The following is a 17278-nucleotide window of genomic DNA, read 5'->3' as shown; positions in this document are numbered from 1 at the left end:
CACACAACTTTTTAAGTTGGTTGCAAACACAGCTCACTTAACTTTATAATGCATGCTGCTGACAGACTGCCCATCAACTGCTAACTGTTCACGGCTGTGTGTTGATGTTGCCTGCAATCTACAGATGACTTCGTGCTGCCAATGACTATGTGCACTGTAATTTTTTGATGACTGTGCGATTCTTCTTCCTTTTTCACTCAATTTTATTATTCGTTTGTGATTCAATTTGACATCTGTAACATGTAGAACGTAGAACATTGACTTGTTTTATTCCTATTGCCATTGCCAAAATGTTTTCTCCTTGGCATTTTCTTATGAAATTTTTTTGAGATTTGGCTCTTTTGTTATACTTTATCTGTCTTTTAGCTGCTAAGGTCACCATGTGAAATGTGATTCTTGAGTTTCTCCCGGCGTATTTGATAATCAAAATATCCACGGGTGTACTGCTGTTCTACAGTGTTCAACAGGCACAATATTTCGGCAACCATACATGTCGCCATCATCAGGTGAACTGACGGACTGAGCCCCTGTCCTTTAGTTCACCTGATGACGGCGACATGTATGATAACCGAAATATTGTGCCCGTTTGACACTGTAGACCGGCAGTACACCCGTGGATATTTTGATTACCATGTGAAATGTTTCAGGTTGGCTTGGACTGTGTAGTGGTTTGTTATACTTCACCTCATGCACCAAACACTTTAAATTGCCACCTCAACAATACTTTTATATACAATGAATGTTTCTTACTGAACATTTGGTCACCAATAAATATTATTAATCGGCGTCCAGCTAGTCTATGCCCAGAATCCATGTGCCTTCTTCCTTAAACTTGGCTCAGACATTAGCTTTAGCTGTAAGAAGGCAAAGTTACTGAAAATTATTTTCTGATTATCATCCACTCCATCACAGAAATAAGAAGTTATATTCATTTCACATTCTAATATTATTTTCAAAATTACAACTCAATGATAAATGAAGACTTAATATCTCGTATATTGCCTCTCTGTACTACGTGCATAACAGATCTAATGTTCAACTTGATAATTAACAATTACAATACATTTACGATCTTTGACATTTCGCTTTCATAGATTTCATGGAGCTCTCTCTTCCACACTGCCTGCTCCATGGAACTCCTATCCCCACCACAGCAGATAGGGTCGCCTCACTGCTACCCAATTATGTACAGTCACTCGAGTGTTAGCTCTGGTATCAGCACCTACAATTTAAAACACCTCCAAACTGTGGGATGCTCACCACTCATCGACTACTCTCAGTCATGAACATCTTTTCTCCGACATATGTTTAAGGACATGACACCTGTCATTCAAGGAATGGGATGAATCATTAAAGTATATACATATTTGACACTGCTTTGTGCATGTGTTCAGTTACTTTATGGCTTTGACTGCATTGACCTATTGAGTTAATTCCAAAAACTTAAATTGTTTGATGACAATTTGGAGTCACTTCTCTCTGTATGTCTTTTTTTCTTTAGTAACTATGTACTCTCATGACCCTCAATTTATTTTTCCTGTTTCAGCATCTACAACCATTAGGAGTCAATATGTTTACCAAAAGTAAGTGCAGATACTGAACACAAGTGCAGAAAAATGGAAAGAACTGTTTATTATATTCCTTAATATGATACAGGCAGTATTTAGTGGTACTCAACATCAGAAAGTCATTAAAGTCACAAGATTTTTTGTGAGCAAGTAACTGAATAAGAGGCAATGGAAATTAAAATGTCAGTTTATTATTAACATGACACTGTCCTCTCACAACACAAAATCTAAAAATTAACTACTAGTCGATGCCTCTTAAGAGACCACATTATACTGCACATACCTATATTGGCTACAATGTGCTCAGCATGTAGTAGAAAAATTTGTTCCAATAATCCGATGTACAACTTCACAATTCTGTACGATATGTGCACCAAATGCTAACAAAATTTAATAACTGAAAGCTATTTTGAGTCGTATGATGATTTAATTATTAGGTAGTGGCATGCTTTTCTTTCTTGGCTGTATCTAACGAACATGGATTAAAATTTCTGTAGCAACACAGTAACTTCAGTTTTTACATCTGCCACATTATACGCATTGTTTTGTCTTTTCTCCAAAGTGTCACTCAAACCTTTTTTGTTGTTGCTACTCAGACATCAGGAAAGCCCCAGTGGGCAGTAGCTAATTTTATATTCTCTTGAGCAACGGAAAATTACAGATTTCACAACACTGCCTTCTGCAGTAAAATGTGTGAAATGTGCAAATGAGGAGATGTCAATGCCTAAAAGAAGCAGAGTCTGCCTTGGGACTGAGATATTCAGTAGGGGAAAAAAAAGAGTAATTTGAAAAGCAAAGACCCACTAATATCTGCAATAAAATGAGAAACAATGTCATAAAATTAAGATGTAAAATGGCTTACATATACAAATAATACCATGCCAACGTAGGTAGTAAAAATCAAATTAATTGTATTCAAAGAAATGGAAGTTTGTCTGGCCAGTGAGAGGGCTTTCCCCTGCTTGGTAAGAGAGCCAGGACTGAGTTATCAAAAGTGAGGAGAAGTAATATGTGGTAACTGTGAATGAGGTATGGTAAACAACTAGACAGTGAAAAAGTCAAACCAACAAAGCATGAGTAGTATCTCTTTATGGTGCGTAAATGTTTGAGCAATCTGTCAGTTAACTTATATGAATGTATCAGAATTTCAAATTGTATGGGTTTACCGTGAGTTATAACTGCTTTGATACTTCAAGTAAAAGGCCCTGTATGTTTAAACAGGAACTTTGCCTCAGTTTAAGTAATCAATCTGAACATATCGAGATCCAAAATACCAAAAGCAGCATCATATTACCAGTTCAAGTTCTGTTCAAGTCACCAACAGCACAGTATCTTAAAGTAATATTTATTTAGCTGTTTATGGTTTAACAGATTTCTAAATAAAATTGCTCAATTTTACCCTTTCAAGCCTGTCAAGTGTTTTCTTAAAATTCCACGTTTCCTTCAATGTATATCACCCCCAGTTATAGCATTTCATTGTGTAAGTACAAGTTCTCATGTACGACAGAACTGAAAAAATTGTAAGCTTTATATCAAAACTGAACAGTATTAAGTATAGGGAAACTGTGATTAAAGGTGAGTGAATTTTTAACTAATACTTAAATGGCTATGCCCAAATCAACTAAATCTGAAGCATGATGATAAACACTAAATAACAGCACTATCTTATCTGCTAATATTGTTTACTGGACTAATCATCAAATTTGTTAAGTATCACTGTTTAGTTATTGTAGTGGAAATGAAAAAATATTTCCATAAAATTTTTCATCCCCTATTTTACCCCATTAGGCTTCAAATTAAAAAAAAAAAAACTGAATCACAAAGTTTTTAATTTGTAACTGAGAAGTCAAATACAAATCTCCCTAGCTGTAGCTTTAGATATGCTTTAGTAGTACTAGAATGATTTACTTTCAAAAATCTGTCATTTGTTATTCAACCCCCAAGGGGTTAAATTTGCAAATAGGCTGAAGCATGTATCTTTACTTCTGACCGAGGAACCAAATAGCAATTTCCATTGATCTAGCTGCAAAATTGCCTTGATAAGGACAATTTTCACAAAGCCTTTCATCCCCAATTTCAACCCCGTAGGGACGGAATACAGAAAAATCCCTTCTTAAACGATTCCTACGGTATAAGATCAAACCATCAGCAAATTTCTAGTTTCTATCCATAGTGGTTTGGGCTGGGCAACAATGAGTCAGTCAGCCAGAACACTGCCTTTTATACACAGAGATGCTGACAGCCTAGCAACTGTTTTCACTTATTACTTGATCAATCACATAATACCTCATTTTGCACAATATGAAGGCTTCCATCACTGGATTCAATTTTAAGGTATCATTCATGTGAATCATCCTGAAGAGCAGAATGCTCACACTGTGAGAATGTAGGGGAGAAAACAAGTACTGACCTGCAATTCTGTCTCTTAACTCTACAGCTTTGTCCAGAGCAACTTTCTGATAGTGTCCTCACTTACCCATTCAGAATTCAATTTTGCTAATTTCTACATTGATAAGTTGGGAACACCACAGCAGCAGCAGTAGCAAGTCTGAAGGCATGACACTGTTTCAGGATTCTAAACGTTCCCAAATGAGTTCATCCAGTTACGATATAGGAAGTTTGGAGAAAAAGTCATTTTTGTCTTACACTGTAGGAATTTTCAAACAATGGAAAATCCAGGATATAATCCTACCTGCAGACAAAGGTTCCACCACTGTTCTGAACCACGAGGATTACCTGGCAGAAGGACTCTGCTGCTGTCAGATACTTCCACCTACAAATCTTGCCACAGTGAGCCCATTCCAGTAACACATCAGGATCTCCTGTCACTACTCAAATCCTAAGGCCCATCCCACAACCTCTTCCCAGAGTCCACCTCTCTATTCATCCCTACAACTCCCCGCACTCCTACCTTCTACATGCTTCCTAAAGTCCAAACCTGACCACCCTGGACACACTATTGTGGCTGGTTACTGTGCCCCAACTGAGAGAATCTCTGCTCTCTTACACCAGCACCTTGAGCCTACTACCCAGAATCCTATATAAAAGATATCAACAATTTCCTCCACCGACTTTCCACAGTTCTTGTCCCTTTACCATATTGTGCCCTCCTCATCGCTATTTATGCCACCTCCCTGTACACTAACTTCTCTAATGCCCATGGCCCCGGCTATTGAACACTGACTTTCCCAACACCTGACAGATTCCAAACCAACAACCTCCTTCCTAGACGCCATGACCAACTATATCCTCACCCACAATTATTTCTCCTTTGAAGGCATCACCTACAAACAAATATGCAGTACAGCTACGGGCACGCGCATGGCACCATCCCATGCCAAGCTATTCATTGGGCATCAGAGGAATCCTTCCTAAAAATCCGGAATCCTAAACCCCTCACCTGGTTCAGATTCACTGATGACATCTTTGCTATCTGGATCGAACGCGAGGACACCCTATCCACATTCCTCCAGAACCTCAACAACTTCTCCCCCATTTGCTTCACCTGGTCCTACTCAACCCAACAAACCACCTTCCTTGATGCTGACTTCCACCTCTAAGATGGCTACATCAGAACCTTCATCCATATCAAACCTACTAACCACCAACAATACCTCCATTTCAACAGCTGCCACCCAGTCGATACCATGAAGACCCTTTCACAGCCTAGCTACCCATGGTCGTCGCATCTGCAGTGATGAGCAGTCCCTCTCTGAATATACTGAGGGTCTCACTGAAGCCTTCACTGAGAGTAATTATCCTCCCAACCTTGTAAAAAAAAAATCTCCTGTGCCTTATCTTTCCAGTCTCCGACCACCTCCCAAAGTCCCACTGACCGGCCACAGAGCACCATTTCCCTAGTAACTCAGTCCCACCCAGGTTTGGAGCAACTGAATTACATTCTCCACCAGGGTTTCGATTACCTCTTGTCATGCCCTGAAATGAGAAATGTCCTGCCCACTATCCTTCTCACCCCTCCCACAGTGGTATTCTGCCCTCCACTGAACCTACACAATATATTCATCCATCCTTCCACAACCCCCTGCTACCAACCCCTTAGCTCATGGCCCATTCCCCTGTGATAGACCTTGATGCAAGACCTGTCCCATACATCCCCCTACCACCACCACCACCACCACCACCACCACCATCACCACCACCACAAACTGGCTGTCTGCATGAATGGCCACTAACAAACTATGGCCACGAAACAAGTGGACCACCCTGTTACTGAACATGCTGCCAAACACGATAGCCTTCATTTCAATGACTGCTTCATGGTCTGTGCCATATGGATCCTACCCGTTAGCATCAGCTTTTCTGAACTGCACAGGCGGGAACTTACCCTGCAATACATCCTATGTTCCCGTAACCCTCTGGCCTAAACCTTTGTTAGTCACTGTCCTCATCCATCCAGCCACTTCCCTGCTCCCATTCCAGCACTGCACAGCCATCAGTCCACCACCACACCCAGTCTCTTTATTTTTTTAATTTATCTACCTATATATCTAATTATATATCTATTTATAAATAAAATAGAAAGAAACATTCCACATGGGAAAAATATATTGTTTTAAAAACAAAGATTCTTTGACTTACCAAATGGGAAAGCGCTGGTAGATAGAGACAATAAAAAAAAATAAAAAATAAAAAAATAATTAAAAATACCACACACACACACACACACACACACACACACACACACACACACTAAATTTCAAGCTTTCGCAACCCACGGTTGTTTCATCAGGAAAGAGGGACGGAGAGGGAAAGACGAAAGGATGTGCATTTTAAGGGAGAGGGTAAGGAGTCATTCCGGGAGCGGAAAGACTTACCTTATGGGGGAAAAAAGAACGGGTATACACTCGTGCACACACACACATATCCATCCACACATATACAGACACAAGCAGACATGTCTGCTTGTGTCCCATCATGCACTGGTGTCCCATCATGCACTGGTGCTGCTGCTTGCAGTGTGGTTTCAGTTGCCCGAGACTGCAGTCTTGTGTATGAGTTGCGTTTGCACGAGATTGTGTCTATTGTTGACGATGGCCATTGGCCGAAAGCTTTAAGTGTGAAAGTGTTTTTGTTGTGCCTATCTGCGACTCACATCTCGGCTAAATACAGTAGGAATTTTGGTTGTCCACATACACATAATATAATAATAAACACACAAACAATTTTTGCTGTCTTTATTTTAAAAAATACAAGCAGTGTAAAGAGACTTTACATTTCTTTCTTTCCTCTTTCTCTCAGTAAATTACCTGGTCTGTACGACACTAGTTACAAAACCTCCGTGGCATTTTGCCCCGGTTTTTTAATACCCCAGTCTTCAGAAAACAAAACCTCGATTTGTTTTATACAATACAATGCACTCTTGTGTAATATCAAAACTGAACACAAATTTCTTTCTTAACAGAAAATATTAAACACAATGAATATCTCTGAGGAGTATTACATCCTGAAGTTTTCCATGGCAAACAGAAGACTTCATTTACATGTGGCAGCTATACTACTCATCTAATAGAAAAAAAATAATCGTACATTTCATCAAGAAAATTAAGGAAGATACACTTTTCTGAGCATTTGAATTACACACTACATTCATATATGACTGACGTGAGAAATACAATGCGATTATCCTACATTTGGTTTTGTACAGCTTCTTATCTGCGTGTTCTTTATAAATTTGCAGTCTTAACTATGGTGTACTTCATACTGAATGCATACTGTATCAGGAAATATATCCAGGCAACACTGAACCCTAGTGAACACCAACAACAACTAAACATTTGAATACAAAAATGATCACAAATTAAAAGTGCCATATTTTCCGAAATGCAACTTTTAACAGTTTCATCTCATAAGCAACAGTGACATTTACTTAACCTTAAGTCATTCTTTACATACCTGTGTTTCACTGAAACTGACCTAATACATTCAACATACGATCAGCCTTCTAGACTAGGCAAAGGTCTGTGCTGTATTGATAATATTGAGAATAAGAAATCAATTTGTACAGTTTGACTGCACACTGAATTTAAAAAATGCAACAATATTTTAAGTAAACTAATAATTTTATGGAACTGTCACGAACCTTCCTTCCTTAGGCAAAAATTTTGTTTTTAATTATTAGTATTATTGTTCTAAAAATCTGATGTAAATATAAAATTCTATTTAGAATGGCTAGAAAGAGAGAGAGAAAGATTAATGCAGCTACTGATAGCCAACAAAACCAAGGTTTTAAAGACCTTCTCAAATCTAAATATTATTATGTGACAGCTGCACTTCTCTAATCCCAACTTAGCTTCCACTAACTCACTCACTCACTGCCACTGTTACAGAAACTGAAGCAATAAAGAAATGCAAATACCTATACATTTAATAGTGACACAGTGCCCGTAGTCATCTGAATACTGGAGTACTTTCCCTACACCATTTAAGACACTATCTGTTCCCATAATGAGTAAAAATTTTCAGAATTTATTAAAGTTAATAAGCTTCAGATATATTTGTCCTGGTGATACATTTGTCTGAGTACTATGAATCACTTCTTGGAACTGTAATTTGCAGCACAAGCAATCTGAAAGCAATATGGATGCCATGATGTATTCTTATAGTCACTACTTCTCCAATTCCCAGTTACTCAGGGCTGACCCATAACATTTGTCTTATTTCAAAGAAACAATATGTTGAGATTCAATGGTTTACCTATGAGCTATTCCTACAAATACAATTTTGTAACTGCACTGTTCAGTACTGATTACTACTGATCGATATAACTTGATAGGTACTCTATTTATGCCAGAAGTTTATATCATATTTATATTTAATCTAAGCATAGTAAATATATTTAAAGAATCGTCATTCTCAAGTACAAATCTAATATCCCTAACAGAAATGATTAAAAGCAGATACTGTGGGTCTTAAACAATGGCAATATAACTGTACCTGACATAGTAAAATATCTTTTTGAGTAAGTATGACAATTGACTGCAAAACTCATTTTAAGCAAGAATTGTGATACCAAATAAATGACAATTACTTTATTACAATTAAAGTGAAGCCCAGCAGTAACTGGGAAAATGAGAAGGTAAAAACCACACACACACACACACACACACACACACACACACACACACACACAAAACCTGTAGGCATATATGCTCAGCAGAAGGTTGCGGCCTCAAGTAACTTTGTCATTGCGACAAGAGAGCAATGACTGCAGGTACGTGAGCTGCACAGGCTTGTGCTGGGAGAGCTGCTCCAGCGCGTCTTCCACACTGAACCATTTCCTTTGGCGACCTGTTAAAGACAACCACCAATAGAAATGACAGTCATTGAAAGGAAAAACACAACACACATTTCCTTGACCAAGTTCCAAGTGCCACACCAAAACCCATAAAAATATTCATCCGAGTGATGACTATCCATCAGTTTCTCTCTCTCTCTCTCTCTCTCTCTCTCTCTCTCTCTCTTTTTTTTTTTTTTTTTTTTTTTTTTTTTTTTAACAGGTTCTAGGTGCAGATGGTAGTAAGACAAAGGGAAATTAGAAAGTAGACACTGCAAATACAGGGTCTGGCAATAAAACCTCCATTTTAAATAGGTTGTCACAGAAAAGCTAAATACTATAGTGGAAAATTACTTATTTATGAAAAATACATGCTTTGCCATTTTGAATAATTTGGTTTTAAAAATTAAATCTGCTAAATGGCGACCTCCATTGTTGACACACTGACTAAGTCTATCCCAAACGTTCTCCATACATCTTCATGTCATTTCTCTTGGAATGTCTGTCACTTCTTGAGTAATGGCGTATAAGTGCTTGCAGTGTTGTGGGATAATGTTTGTACTCTACAGCCTTTAAGAGTCCCCAAGGGGAAAAAATCACAAGGTGTGAAGTCAGGCGACCTTGTAGGCCACACGACGTCTCCTTGCAAAGAGAGAAAATGACCAGGAACAACCTTGCACAGTATTTCCATAGAACGCCGAAAGGTGTGAGACATTGCTCCGTCTTGCTGGAAGCACACTCCTTGATTTTCATGAACTGTAATAAAATGGTTTAGCCCAAGTTGGAGGAAGGTCTGTAGCATATGAGAAAAATGGTTTGAATTAACTTTTACTGCGTGGCCAACTTCGTTGAAAAAATACACTCTCCATACAAAACATTCAATAACAGTGCATCAAACTTTCACATGAGGGTTGTGTAGTGGTTGCCGACAAAGTTCATTAGGGTATTCTGCAGCTCAGTAGCGAAAATTCTGTTTGCTTACAGTTCGTGATACAAGGAAACTAGCTTCATCCGAAGAAAAAAAATGAGGCACCAGATGGAATGTTTTGAAGAATTTCCTCACGCACAGCTATGCGAGTCTCAAAATCTTTCACTTAATTCCTGGGTAACCATCATTTTGAGGTGTGCATATGAAGTTCTCTATGAAGAATTATTCTTGCATTCCTATCAGATAATCCCAAGGCAGCTGCATGTTTAAGTGCTGAACACACTGGTGATTGTTGCACAGACACTCACCTGTGCCGCATTTTCCGGCATTGTTGCAGTCTGAGGATGGCCAGGAGGTTTTCTTTAAAGTGCTGAACCTGTCTTTCTAAAGCATGGCACCTACAGTTGAATAGTTTTTCTATCCGTGACACAGACATGTCAGCCAAGTTTGAAACATCTCTGAAATGCTCACCGAGTATTGATCACAGAACCACCATTACGAATAAATTCCTCCACAACAAAAAACAAAAGCATTATGCTCCCAAGCCATGCCGTGGCACACGCTAAAAATGGCACATATACTACTTTCAAACAAAACATACTCCACATCAGTTTCCTCGCTACAACTCTCACACAGGCTATGTCAAATGCGGGAGGTTTTATTGCCAGACCCTGTATATAATATGATAGTAAAACAAATAAAAATCTAAGCACTAAATCTACCTAACAAGGTTTTGAGGGTCACTGGGCAGGGAGAAGAGATTAGTACCCTCCAGGCTGTATTCAGTTTTTGCAAAATATCCATTGGGTACATTGGAAGAAGGAAAAAAAAGGGGGGGGTGAAGATTTTTGGAACTGGGATAAAGTTACAATTAAGGGACAAAATGGGAACAGCACTGGATGGAGTAACGTGTGGAACAACATAAGATTTGTTACACAAAATAATTGAGAATCTATGTAGGCTAGATTTAGTAGGAAGCAGAGTGCACTTAACTTCTCGAAATATAGATTGTGAAGTATAGGCTGTGAAGTATAGGTAAGTATTGTACAGGCATAAGAAGTAAAGTCTGTTGAGGACTGGAGAGGGGGTTTTGAAACAAAAGACTGAAATGAAGTAAGCTGACTATTCCGAAATTACATGTTACGTAAGGGCTCACAACGGCCAGTCTGAGTGATAGTTGAATACCGGAATATGAAGAGGGCAAGGTGCTCATTCACATACGAGCTGGCTGGTAGCTACTTGAGAGCAGAGATGGGCAAATTGCCTGAATGTGTGTGCTCAGTCTGAAAGACTGACTGTTAAGATAGCAACTTGACTGTCTGCTCCCCAAGTCAATGGCTAGCAACTACCACATGACCACCTTCCCACCTACAGATGCATGTGATAGTTTATTCAGAAAAGTTGTGCATGATGCTGGTTAATTTAGCAGGAAATGTGGCTTGATACTAACATTTTCAAGTTGCACCAGGTACATAGGCCACTGTGGTAACAGACATTGCTAGCTTGGTTGTAGATTCAAATACGGAAGCAGTCAAGTATAGGGTATAGGCTAGGCGCTACACAACAGATTCAGATCAGGTTACTTGGTCACCAGTACTGTGGAGCCACGTGATGGTTTAAGACAAGTAACAGAGGACATATGGCCATCTGTAGACATATTTGTGCAGGAGATCACTTGATTATAGTATCAGATATTGGATTGACTGAAAATAGTACAGCACTGAGGGTGATATGTCTGAAATAGGATCAGCTACTCTTTACCAGAGAGGGGCCACAGCCAGCCTTGGGTGAACATGCTAGTAATCCCTGTCAACACAGAGCTGGATAGGTTGCTGCTGGCTGAAAGTTTAGCATCAGTGGCATGCCTGTTGCTGGAGTTGGGAGTACACTAGACATAGCCTCCATCTGAATGAGAGGGAAGGATAGGTTAACTACTGATCTGGCACAGAATATATGATGGGGAGGATGCAACCAAACAAATCCCAGTGATATAGGCTGGTAATCACCTTTTCTAAGCTAGTGTCATCATCCAGAGAGGCAGTTTTAATTACAATGGCAGCAGATTCCTGCAAATTGTGTAAGAAACCAACAAAAGGCAGGGTTATTTTATCAGAATACCAAAGGATTAAGAAATAAACTAGTTGTGTAAATGGTTCTTGTGAGACATCTGATGTGAAATCCCCACAAAATTTCATTGGCACAACTGACCAACATTTTCAGCTGCCATGAACACTGCCGAGCTGTGACTGAAGCCTTTAATTTATGGCAGTCGAAGTAGGAAATACGCAGGTGTGAAGGCACCAAATTCTGTTACAACAGAGGAAAATGTTCTTATCAGTTGCTGGAAGGACAGCTACACCACTTGGAAGATGGTCAAGCAAGAGCTTTGGTACAATCACAAATGCTGTAGTTCATATTGTGCTTTGCTGTTGGCCACCCCAGAGCTCTCTGTCAGGAGCTGCATGCCATGTGTGTGCATGCTGACATATGATCATCCTTGCCATTGCCATCAGACTGTCACCACCAAAGTGTCATCCATTGTATGACCTTTCATGCTACAGTCACTAAGAATATAGAATTGCCAGCACTGTACCCCATCTTGTGTTAAGTTGGTATTCAGTGTCTCTGTTCACCAGGTTTATCGAGCTGCAAATTTCCATCTCTTCTTTAATGATGCAGTCTTGATATATGTCGAAAAGAGAATTTTGTTATTTATGCTGTCCATATTGTGTCCCATACTGAGACAATGTTCAGCCATTGCTGATTCATCTGGCTGGTCCAGACATGGGTCACCGATGTTAGACACATCTACACTATGTGATCAAAAGTACGCAGACACGCCCAAAAACATATATCTTTCATATTAGCTGCATTGTGCTGCCACCTACTGCCAGGTACTTCGTATCAGCGACCTCAATAGTCATTAGACATTGTGAGAGCAGAACGGGGTGCTCCGCAGAACTCACGGACTTCGAACGTGATCAGCTGATTGGGTGTCACTTGTGTCATACGTCTGTGTGCGAGATTTCCACACTCCTAAATAACCCTAGGTCCACTGTTTCTAAGGTGATAGTGAAGTGGAAATGTGAAGGGACACATACAGCAAAAACACGTACAGGCAAACCTCGTCTGTTGACTGACAGAGACCGCCGACAGTTGAAGAGGGTCGTATTGTGTAATAGGTTGACATCTATCCAGACCATCACACAGGAATTCCAGACTGCATCAGAATCTACTGCAAGTACATTCACAGTTATGTGGGCAGTGAGAAAACTTGGATTTCATGGTCGAGCGGCTGCTCATAAGCCACACATGTCGGTAAATTCCAAACGATGCTTTGCTTGGTGTAAGAAGTTCAAACATTGGACGGTTGAACAGTGGAAAAACGTTGTGTGGAGTGACGAATCACGGTACACAATGTTGTGATCCAATGGCAGAGTGTGGGCATGGCGAATGTCTGGTGAACGTCATCTGCCAGTGTGTGTAGAGCCAACAGTAAAATTCAGAGGCGGTGGCGTCATGGTGTGGTTGGGCCCCTTGTTTTGCATGGCACTATCACAGCACAGGCCTACATTTATGTTTTAAGCACCTTCTTGCTTCCCACAGTTGAGCAATTCAGGGACGGCGATTGCTTCTTTTAACACGATCAAACACCTGTTCATTATGTACAGCCTGGTTGTTTTGTTTTGCTTTAGGGAGCAAAAAGCAACTGGAGTCATACACACCCAAGTCAAAACTACAGAACATGAATACAGCGGAGAGTTCAATGACTGTACTTCAGACCCAATGGACAGAATAGGAGACAGCTATACACAGGCACGTGGAAAAAAGGCTAAAACGGATGTCATGATGGTGGATAGTGTTGAGATGACATAAGTGTGATGGGGGTGCACACACACAAACAAAACACCCATCATCAAGTTTTGAACAGACAAGGGACTGGTACAAACTGAGGAGGGTGGTTCGATTGGCATCCCGGGAAGTACCAGTGAGGCCACGTAGGAGATTGAGGGACCACTACAGCGGGCTGCCAGGCAAGACATATGGGAGGACCAAGAGTTTCCTATCAAGCAGGAGCCCCAGAAAAGTCGTAGTTTCAATGAACAGAAGGGCAACAGGCCAAAGATGTAAAGATGGTGGGAGAAACCATTCATACAGACTGTTTTGTCAGTGGAAAAGCGAAAGTCGTTGTCGATGATCCAGAGGTAAAGACAAACAAGACTGAGCTGAAGACGCCGCTCGGTGAGGCAGGTTCATGGAGAACTGCAGTAGATGGCAAAATCGCCTACAAAAAGAGAGCCAGAGATGCCCAGTGAGAGACAGGATATTATAGGATTAATGGTGAAAGCAAAGAGTACGATGACGCTCAGGATGGAACTCTGAGGCACACCATTTTCCTGGATAAACATGTCCAACAAAGCAGAAACCATACACACCCTGAAAACTGGTCTTGTAAAAATGCCCAAAGAAAACAGGGCAGGCAACCCAAGGAAGCCTCACATGTAGGCCTTCTCCAAATCAAAAAACACAGTCACAGTCTGGGATTTTCACAGAAAAACATTCATGACATGGGTGGACAAAGTCATGAGATAGTCAACTGCAGAACACCACACTTTAAATCCACACAGTGCATTCATCAGTAAATTGTGAGAGACTAGCCACCATAATAGCCGGGCATGAATCATACATTCCATCACCTTGCAAACGCACCTGGTAAGAGAGATGGGCTGGTAGCAAGATGGAAAGGTTTTGTCTTTACCGGGCTTCTGTATGGGTATCACTGTGGCTTCACCACCAGCATCTAGGAAATGTGCCCTCTGCCCAGGTTGTATGAGTTTAGCAGAAAGTGCTTGCCCGCAAGAGCAAGCTGCTGCTGCTGCTGCTGCTGCTGCAACATCTCAATGTGGATGGCATCCGGCCCTGGAGCAGAGGATCGGGATGAACTGAGAGCATGATCTAACTACCTCATAATAAAGGAGGCATTGTAGCACTCCGGATTCGGAGAAGAGACGGGTATCACCCGAGCCGCCTCCACTTGTTTCCAATAGAGGAAGGCAGGGTGATAGTGGGAAGCTCTCGAAACTTTCACAAAATAGTGGCCCAAGGTGTTTGAGATAGCAATAGGGGTCACAATAACATCGACTGACACAGTCAGGCCGGAAATTGGGAATGGATCTTGGTCCCAAAGAACAGTCTGAGGTTGGCCCACATGACGGAGGAAGGGATGGAACTGTTGTAAGAACGAGTGAATGAAATTCAGCTGGCTTGTTTGCTATCTGAAAGGACACTTTGCACACATCTGTTTATAAAGAAAGCAGTTTGCCATCTTAGGATGACAGTTAAAAACGTGGAGAGCATGTCTCCATGCATGAATTACATTGCAGCACGCGTCAGTCCACCAAGGGACTGGGATATGACGTGGTTAAGAGGAAGTGCAAGGAATGGAACATTCTGCAGCAGTAAGGATAATGTTGGTGAGATAGTCCACTTGGTCATTGCAACTGGGGAAATCTTGTTCTTCAAAAGGTCACCAGGGAGGAGTAAAGCTGCCGTTCAACCTTAGTAAGCTGCCATTTGGGTGTGCAGGCGGATGGGCTAGGAGTCAGCAAATGGAGAACATATGGGAAATGGTCGCTCAAGTAGGTGTCAGAACGAAAGGACTACTCAAGACGATGGGCAAGCTGGGCAGTGCAAAAGGATAGGTCCAAATTGGAATAGGTGTGCAAGGAGTCTGAAAGGAAAGTGGATGCTCCAGTGGTAAGGCAGAAGAGGTTAAGTTGGTTAAGAAGGTCAGCCAAGTGGGCACCTTTCTGACAGGCCCTGGAGAACCCCAGAGGGGATTATGCGCATTAAAGTCACCGAGTAGCAAAAACGGGGGAGGTAGCTGCCCAATAATCTGAAGGAAGTGTACCCTGGTGACATCGAAGGACGGAGGTACATAAATTGTACAAAGGAAGAAAGCCAGGTGGGGAATGAAAAGGCGAATTCCAACAGCTTGAAGACAGGTAGTCAGGGAGGTTGGCTGACTACAAAGGTCATGCCTTATAAGCAGCATGACGCCCCAATAAGATGGAATGCCCTTCTCAGGGGGGAAGGTCAAAGAAATTTTTAAGTAATGTGCTAGCTCAAAGCGGTCATGAGAACGCAATTTCGTTTCCTGAAGGCAGAGTACAAGGGGATGCTGCAATGCTAAAAGCAGCCTTAAATCCTCTTTGTGGGACTGAAGGCTACGAACGTTTCATTGGAGGACAGTCATGAGGAGGAAGAGAGGTGTAGGATGTCAATTCGGCGGGTGCTGGGTGACAGCTGGTGCAGGATCCTGCTCCATGGGGTCCACAGAAGCATTGGCTTGCTTGTGCTGTTGGTCAGTGGAGTCCAACGTTGAGAATTGGTTGGTGGTGCACACCGGCGAGATGGAGGAAGTAGTCACTGGAGTACTCCTTCTGTGGTTGGTTGGTTTGTTTAGAGGCGGGAGAAGGGACCGAACTACGAGGTTATCGGTCCCTTGGTCCTAATAAAATGCACGAAACATATAACACAAAATGGAAAGAAAGAAGCCACAAGAATGAAGGGAAGGCAACGAACACTAAAAGGAACAAGCGAGGACAAGAAAACAGACACGCTAGAAACAGAAGGGAGTAAAACATGAAAGCAGATTACAGTGGTTGGGCAACCACGAGAATAAAAAGGGAAAGCCAGCAACACATTAAAACTTCCACCCTAAAAGCACTAGCATGGAGGACACAGAGGGACAAAGGACATGCACTAAAACTTGGATAGAAGTATAAAACCCACTCTCATGGATAAAATGTAAAACTAAAGCAGCTATGGAGGCATTGTCGCCCAACACAGAAGGCAGGGTGCTGGGAAAGTTAAAAGTCTGCTGCAGAGCGGCTAAAAGTGGGCAGTCCAGCAAGAGTGGACGACTTTCATTTGGGAGCCACAGCAACACTGAGGTGGGTCCTCGCGACGGAGTAGGTAACCCTGCGTTAGCCACGTATGGCTAATGTGGAGCCTGCAGAGGACAACTGATTTCCTGCGAGAGGCCTGCATGGAAGACTTCCACACATTCATCATCTCCTTAATGACACGCAGTTTGTTGTGCATGCTGTTATGCCATTCCGTCTCCCAAAGCCGGAAAACCCTGTGGTGTAAGACAGAACGCAGGTCAGCTTCGGGGATGCCTATCTCCAGAAGCGGTCTCTGCGTCGCCTGTTTGGCCAGCCTGTCAGAAAGTTTGTTGCCGATGTGTCCTGAGGTCCACACAAACACCACGGAACGGCGGGACTGTTCCAGAGCATAGACGGATTTCTGAATGGACACTGCCAATGGTGGCGAGGGTAGCACTGGTTGATAGCTTGTAGGCTGCTCAATGAGTCAGTACACAGGAGAAATGACTCGCCAGGGCATGAACGGATGTACAAGGGCACGAGATGGCCGCCAGCTCTGCAGTGGAAACACTGCAGCCAACTGGCAAGGAGTGCTACT

General features: G+C 41.6%; 1 protein-coding gene across 2 annotated transcripts in view; it reads right to left on the bottom strand.

Moving 5' to 3' along the window:
* Positions 1–6746: 6746 nt before the first annotated feature.
* Positions 6747–17278, bottom strand: part of LOC126175986 (diphosphoinositol polyphosphate phosphohydrolase 2) — a 165661-nt gene continuing 155129 nt past the window's right edge. For both annotated transcript variants that reach the window (XM_049923093.1, XM_049923094.1), the window contains exon 4: positions 6747–8876. In XM_049923093.1, coding sequence (XP_049779050.1) covers positions 8758–8876 — 119 coding nt within the window. In that variant the 3' untranslated portion in view covers positions 6747–8757. The remainder of the gene's footprint in view (positions 8877–17278) is intronic.

The sequence above is a fragment of the Schistocerca cancellata genome, chromosome 3 (genome assembly GCF_023864275.1).
Source record: "Schistocerca cancellata isolate TAMUIC-IGC-003103 chromosome 3, iqSchCanc2.1, whole genome shotgun sequence".
Classification (NCBI taxonomy): Eukaryota; Metazoa; Arthropoda; class Insecta; order Orthoptera; family Acrididae; genus Schistocerca; species Schistocerca cancellata.
Note: the sequence above shows the minus strand (reverse complement) of the source record. Positions and strands in the feature narration are given on the sequence as shown.